The 7,819-nt window shown below is 49.2% G+C and overlaps 1 protein-coding gene across 1 annotated transcript in view; it reads left to right on the top strand.

The window, feature by feature from the left end:
• Window positions 1-3,877: 3,877 nt before the first annotated feature.
• Window positions 3,878-7,819, top strand: part of LOC135823049 (uncharacterized) — a gene marked incomplete in the record, with an annotated part of 80,345 nt that continues 76,403 nt past the window's right edge. Inside the window, 3 exon segments of the mRNA XM_065335879.1 lie at window positions 3,878-4,490; window positions 6,628-6,765; window positions 7,627-7,703. Of these exon segments, the coding sequence (XP_065191951.1) occupies window positions 4,049-4,490; window positions 6,628-6,765; window positions 7,627-7,703 (657 nt within the window).

Below are 7,819 nucleotides of genomic sequence, written 5' to 3'. Positions count from 1 at the left end.
TGCCAGCGTCAGGGCGTCAGAAGTCTCTGTTGGCGGCAAAGGCCCAACTATTTCTGAGAATATAGATGTCTTGAATGTCTGCAATACTAGCTCCAGGCTCACGGCTGACTTTCGTTCTGCCAAGTAGGCTGTTCATAGCGCTCCACTGACGTCTAGGGTTCCGTCTGTTGTTAATAAACTCGGCCTGAAAGTAATTGGCTTTCTTTCGGCGCATGGTGATTTTGCACTCTCGCCGAAGCGCTCGGAACGACTGGATTCGTTGCTGGTCACCCGGCTGTTTCAGCAGGAGAATACATGTATACTGCTTACAAGAATGACACTCATTTTTTCATAATCTTAACACATATTTTATGTGTATATTTATTCTTACAAGCAGTATTATCGCATAGTATAATATATCGGCCCTAAGAATGGATTTTGTGTAGCAAAATATGCCAGATTAGCGCAAAGTGTATCGCCTGTAGAGTGTAGTAATAACATCTGTGCTCTGTGCATACTCAATACAATAATTCAACACAAAAAGAGAGTTATGTCCAAGTGTAGTATCTCTAGCTCTATCAGTATCACTGAACAGTCATCACACAACCTCCTGGTATTACTAGCTACTTGTAGTTCACATGTACATGCTAAGTGCTTCTCCCAACAGCCACTTACTTTGAAGTAGGACTACTAGACAACCCTGCCTGCAGACCGGTACGGCCTGACCTATTGCATTCATGCTCATTACATTGATTCCTGTGTAGTCTGTTCCCCCTCACTGACCCTTTTGATCACTTGCGAGATGCCTTCCCGATTGTATGCATCCAACAGGTTACAGCTTTCTTCCCCGAACCCATGTTATTGATCAGCCCTAGCTCACACACATTCAAATGACTTTTCCTTAGATCTTCCAACAGTTGTCTTCCTAGTAATCTTTATGCCCCATTACCCTGCCTGCCATTCACATTAGTTTCCTCCATACTTTTAGATTGCATTCCTGTTGCATAAACCTTGCTCGCCACTTAGGTCCATTCATCCTCCCACACTGTTTCGAGTCCCGTTGTCCTCCTGCTTTCTTTTGCCCTCACTCCCAGCTGCTCTCTCTCCCTGGCCTATATAACCCGCTGATTCTTCTCAGTTCTTTGTGGAATTGATTTCGAGAGTAAAGAGTTGTGAAGCCTCAGAGCTTGCAAGTTCCTCCGGCTAGTGCTGTCAGCCTGTTACACTTTCTGTATAAGTCCAAAGTGCTTCAGACACGAACAGGTTGGCAGACACTACATTGGTGTCAGAAGTGATTCGTACCTTACGTGCTTTGTTATATTCTCTGTATTTCGTAGTCCCCGTCCTTTCCTTTGTTTCCTGACCTCTCATCCATTACGTAGTTCTCGAGTATCATTAGTATGGCTCAGCAACAACAACAACCCGCTCAGGCTGCCCCGGCTGCTCCTGCCCCGGCTGCTCCTGCTCCTCGTTTCTGAACCCATGACGACCTGAGAACGATGCAGAATCCCGGTTCGTCAGTCCATCCATACAGCAGATCGACGCTGTCACGTACGCATTTCGTCAAAATGGATCACCATCATTCTTCAGCGAGTTCCCATGCCCTCCGGTATGTCCCTGGACTACAGCCACCGGTATATGTACGACCCAAGCGACGTCGGCCCTTTCGTCTTCGCCCATATTGCCGATACTGCAAGCAGATTGGCCATGCCATTGCGTATTGCTATCGTCGTCGCGATACACGGCACATCTTCCCTTCAACCCAGGTATGTCACCATTCTTGCTCTATCCCTACTCAATCATCAACCCCGTCAAATGCAACTGTTACTAGTACACATGCTACCCCTATCGTGCAAGCTACGCCGCGTATCGTGCAAGCTCCCCCATCCAGCAGTAGTTTTCATTCTGTTCTTATGCTCCTGGCTGCCATATCCCTATCACTAACTCGTTCTGCTGCCAAAGTTGTTCCCCTGCTAACATCTCTCACCTTTAGTTTGTTGCCTACACTACACGTTATACACAAGGCCCTCCACGTTCCTTCAGCCACTCCATCCCACAGACAATCCCACTCCCAGTCCCCGTCACACCATTCGATCAACAGCCTAGGACTCACAACCCTCCATATACCTTCCTGTCCATCCAGATACATGCAGTACACAGTTCTAGATCGCCCAACATTCCGTCCCACTGACACTCCCCTACAACCGCTTTCTCCCCGGTCTGACCACAAAGTGTCCTAGCCTTTTCGTTACCCATCCCGATCATGTCCACCCCGTTCCGACCAAGCAATCAGTTTCAGACCCCAAATACAGTATATCCCGCAAGCACGCACTCCAATAACCAGTACAAGTAACAATGATTAAACCGCCACATGGTGAGCGAGTCCTTTTCGGTTGAACCGTCCCAGAGAGACGAGAGTCAAGAAGTATTACCGTCCACAATAAGAGTGACGCGATGGAACACGTCCCTTGTACCGTCCAATACATGTATTGAGACGCGAACACATACATGTACATTTTCCAGCTTCACAGAGAGGCAAATCCTTCACACATTTTAATTTACCTTTGTCTGTCTTTTCACGTACACCCGTCCCGTAGACACGAGGACGTGTCTCAACGGAGGAGGGGCGAGTGTAGTATCTCTAGCTCTATCAGTATCACTGAACAGTCATCACACAACCTCCTGGTATTACTAGCTACTTGTAGTTCACATGTACATGCTAAGTGCTTCTCCCAACAGCCACTTACTTTGAAGTAGGACTACTAGACAACCCTGCCTGCAGACCGGTACGGCCTGACCTATTGCATTCATGCTCATTACATTGATTCCTGTGTAGTCTGTTCCCCCTCACTGACCCTTTTGATCACTTGCGAGATGCCTTCCCGATTGTATGCATCCAACAGGTTACAGCTTTCTTCCCCGAACCCATGTTATTGATCAGCCCTAGCTCACACACATTCAAATGACTTTTCCTTAGATCTTCCAACAGTTGTCTTCCTAGTAATCTTTATGCCCCATTACCCTGCCTGCCATTCACATTAGTTTCCTCCATACTTTTAGATTGCATTCCTGTTGCATAAACCTTGCTCGCCACTTAGGTCCATTCATCCTCCCACACTGTTTCGAGTCCCGTTGTCCTCCTGCTTTCTTTTGCCCTCACTCCCAGCTGCTCTCTCTCCCTGGCCTATATAACCCGCTGATTCTTCTCAGTTCTTTGTGGAATTGATTTCGAGAGTAAAGAGTTGTGAAGCCTCAGAGCTTGCAAGTTCCTCCGGCTAGTGCTGTCAGCCTGTTACACTTTCTGTATAAGTCCAAAGTGCTTCAGACACGAACAGGTTGGCAGACACTACACAAGGGGGCATTGGAGAATCACTTTTTCTGTCCAGTCGGACTCTTTCTTTCGACTTCTCTCGTATCCGCTGCTCCGCGCAGTCGCCTAGCACGACCGCGAGTCTGATTGATCCGTGTGTACGTGTACGTGTCCACATGCCAAACGTGCGCGCATATGATAATGTCACACGTGATTTATCGTGTCAGAATCAAATGTCGTTTTTCAAACACCCACGCCGATACCTACTGTACAAACAACAGTAACTGTTACTGCATATTCAGACGGCAGATCTCCAGATCCTCCGCGATCCGCACGTGCACGATAGTCGATAGATCGGCATGCGCACATATACACACGTAGCTACATATGTACGTAGATCTACACGTGCCCACACGTGCACACCCATTGCCATATCCGGTCGATCACGCCAGGATTATGCTGACAACACTCAACAGCAGCTAGCTGGACTGGAGTCAGAGAAGCAGGGACTTTATCCTTGTCGGACTTGTCCAGCTAAATAACTAATGTTACTTCATTTCTTGCAGCTTGTTGCTGTTTCCCGATCTCGCTTCCATCCATAGGCATACCGGTAGTTACTTTCTGAGCTAGGCAAGTTGGGAGACCAGGTCACGCAGCAACATCACACCATGTGGAGTAACAAACCTTCACTGCATTTCTAAGAAAGAGGAGGATCGGAGGTAGGTGTCCTGCGTTGCATTTTGCACGTGCTGAGCGGCGATGGCCTCAAAGCCAGCTGCATCGCCGAAAGAGTTGTTCCTCAGCTATGGACGCGAGCGCGAGGTGCTAGAGTTTGTGAAGCGTCTCAAAGAGGACCTCGAGGCCGATGGCTTTGGCGTCTGGCTGGATCAAGACGATATACCTGCTGGCTGTGATTGGCACGCGGCAATAGGCAGTGGCTTGGAGCAGTGCAAAGCCCTTCTGGCGGTCGTCACGCCGAAATATGTCACATCTCGTTACTGCACCAGCGAACTCTATGTGGCCGACGGAGACCAGAAGTCGATCTTCCCGATCTTTTTCGCCGACACGGACCTCTCGTCGGGTGAGCGCGCCCGGGGTGTGAAGTATGTAATTTCAGGAATCAACTGGACCATGTTCAGGCCCAACGTGGACGACTATGACATGTCCTTGGAGAAACTCAAGTTCGGCCTCCGACAGCACGGTAAGCTGATGACGAGTGGTGACTGAATCCCTGTGAGGCGGTGGACTGTGATTATGGTCATGGTGCGGGGTTCAAGTTTTTGCAGCTACTGTTTGTATGCCATGTCAGCGATTCACACTCACAGGCACCACTTGAATGACAAGAATAGTCATGATGCCACCAACCGTGTTGGACTCGGAGGTGTAGTGAGCGCTTGATGAAGACTGGAACATCAAACTGTGCTCTTCGACATTTTCTTCTTTTCTGCTTGCTCAGCTGGCTGCGAGCCCCAAACGAAATAATTGTTATTTTTGATTGCGTGAACATAGTGATTTTACCGTACATCGAAAACATTTTGAAAACAACACGAGCACTTTTCCACATGTTCATGTGAAGTGGTTCGTTTCGCGTCAATCAAAGCAGTTTGAGCAGTGCTGCCTGCTGGACTACGATCAGCGATCTGGCCTGGTGTCCAGATGGTACTCGGGCGTTTCATCTGCTAGTCTCTAATTCCTGTACGTACCGTACTGACATGGGACGTCTTCTTTGCATGAAACAGTAAACCTTTTCAACTTTCTCAATTTAAATTATTTTCTAAAACTTCTATGCCTTGAAAATGTGTTATTTGGCAAGCCTGAAGGCCATTCATTTTGATACATGATGTGTGTGCCAGTATACTAGTAACATGGCATTGTATTAGATAAACCTTGTTTTGTTCAAACATGTTGTTGGTTGCCAGCATGTAACAAGGTGGAGTACACCGTGTTCGGAAACAGGTGACCTTTCTACAACCATCCACGGTTGGTAGAGCCCCGATCGGTTGCGACCATCTGAACCGTATGGGTGTTAGACCCGGTCCCCTAGCATAGAGAGGGCCAGAACCCGGTCTAACACCCATATGGTTCAGATGGTCGCAACCGACTCGGGCTCTACCAACCGTGGATGGTTGTAGAATGGTCACCTGTTTCCGAACACGGTGTCCTCCACCTTGTTGCCGTCATGCTGTCAACCAACAACATGTCATTGTACAGTACAGGCCATTCAGTGACTAACCTCATTGCCGTGCGGAAGCGAGACCCCCATACCGTGTGTAGAGACTCTGCAGTGCACGGCGTCATACGCGAAAAAAAAGTCGCCTGTACCCACACATGAGCCGCAGCGATTCGCACGAATATTGCCATCAACATCTGCGAATTTTCTTACTTTCTCAGCCAGTATGGTGTGTGCTCAAGATTGTCACACACCCTACATGTGTCAGTATGGTTCACCAAGAGAACGTAACTCCCAAGAGTGTCCAACTCCAGCCTGGTCTGCGACGGCAGAACTTCACATCGCGTGCCAAACGGTTGAAACCCGAACACGTTATTACTACTTATTAGCCCACTGTGCATGATTATATGTCATGACAGCTACAGTACAGGGTCGTACACAGCCAGCTTGCTTTGGGTTCGAATCCCTGCTGGTCATTTTGCACTGTGTTGCCAGCATAGCCTTTTGAACCATGTCACGTGATGTGAAGCTGTTTCCGTAGCAGCACTGTATAGAGGTTGTGCAGGCAGTTGCAAACTCTTTTCCAATTGGCGTTATGCACTTTTTGATGTCACCAATAGTGCGTAACTCCCAAATTGTTTAGAGTGTGCAACTTCCACATAGGGCCCTGACCCCGCGCCTCTTCAAGGCCGGGCCAATGTAGAACACCTTGCGACGCCCCTGGGTCACACGGACTCTAATCACAATCGGCTGGTACGATTATCTCTTGATTTAGCCAGAGGCATACTCTGGCATCACGTGACCTGGTTATGTCGGTTGTGCTGGCAAACAGTGCAAAGTGACCACCGGAGATTTGTGCCCTGAGCATGATTACCCAGACATATAGTCATGTAGTATGTACCAGTGCAGTATATGTACAACAAAAAATTAATATGATGTGTTGCAGGTACAATGTGCATCATGGACAGCAAGCGTTTTTTGCGTAACCTTGTCTCTCGGTGTGCGTGTATGTGTGTGGGTGCATGCGCGTGCACGTCCGTGTGTGTGTGTGTGTGTGTGTGTGTGTGTGTATGTGTGTGTATGTACGTGCACGTGTGTGTGTGTGCATGTGTATGTGTGTGTACGCGCGCGCGCGCGCGCGCGTGTGTGTGTGTGTGTGTGTGCGCAGATCTGGGCAGCACCGCAGTACTTGCCCCCGGCACTATGGCTAGCCCAGGGCATGCAGCAGCGGCGGCGCAAGGCACCACTGGTGCTGTAGCTAGTGCTGCTGCTGAGGCAGGTGCTGGAGATAGTCTGGCCTCTGCTGGTAAGTGCAGGCTGACGAAAGCGGTGTTCGATTGGTCCGGCCATACCCTAGCCTTTCATACTCTGTGTATGATATGGTGGGTATACAGAACCTCCTCAGCAGTAAATATACAGTAAACCTGTCAAGGTGACCACCTTGATAAGGCGACCACCTGTCCTAGAAGACCACTGAAACCAGGACCACAGGATGCTATTTCAAGTCAAATGACCCTGGATAAGGAGACCACCTGGTAGCAGAGACCGCATTTTTGAAGGTCCCTTGAGCGGTCGTCTTAGACAGGTTTCACTGTATGCTGGTGACGCACAAGTTGGTCTGGCGATGACCTGACCAACCGGACCGGTTCCGGGCCTGACCTGACGGGCCTTGGTTGTTGAACCGTGGCGTGAGTGTAGAATGGTGCAGTACAAGTCGCACTGCTTGTGATTGGGCTATGATAAAGGGACACTGGAGCCAGCACAGGATCACTGTCTAAATATGGATGGGAGTATAAGTTTGAAAGCTGTTGAATGGTGCTATTCAAGCAGAAGCTGCCTTTGGCTTCTCTATGCTGCGCTATGATCGGCTTTGTCGATGGGCTATTCAAGATACGGTAGACTGAGTCCTGTGTGCGTGTGCGCGCGCGTGTGTGTGTGTGTGTGTGTGTGTGTGTGTGTGTGTGTGTGTGTGTGTGTGTGTGTGTGCGTGCGTGTGCATGTGTGTGTGTGTGTGTGTGTGTGTGTGTGTGTGTGCATGTGTGTGTGTGCATGTGTGTGTGTGTGTGTGTGTGTGTGTGTGTGTGTGTGTGTGTGTGTGTGTGTGTGTGTATGTTTGCGTGCATCTGTCTGTGTCTGTGTCTGTGTCTACACTACGATGCGTGTGCAGTTGACCAGATGACGCTGTACTCAGCACCATTGACGCCACAGCCGACACCATCCAAGCCCACCGCCAGCGAGTCCCAGGTAATAACACTACACTTGCCTTGTGCCAGCGTCAGCGCTACATCCATGGATTCGGGAACAGCGTGGAACTATCACCTGTTTGTGACGAGTGACTGGCTTTCTGCCGACCATGGACT

The sequence above is a fragment of the Sycon ciliatum genome, chromosome 8 (assembly GCF_964019385.1).
Source record: "Sycon ciliatum chromosome 8, ocSycCili1.1, whole genome shotgun sequence".
NCBI classification, from domain to species: Eukaryota; Metazoa; Porifera; class Calcarea; order Leucosolenida; family Sycettidae; genus Sycon; species Sycon ciliatum.
The sequence above is the reverse complement of the archived record's forward strand: the minus strand, read 5'-3'. Positions and strand labels throughout refer to the sequence as shown.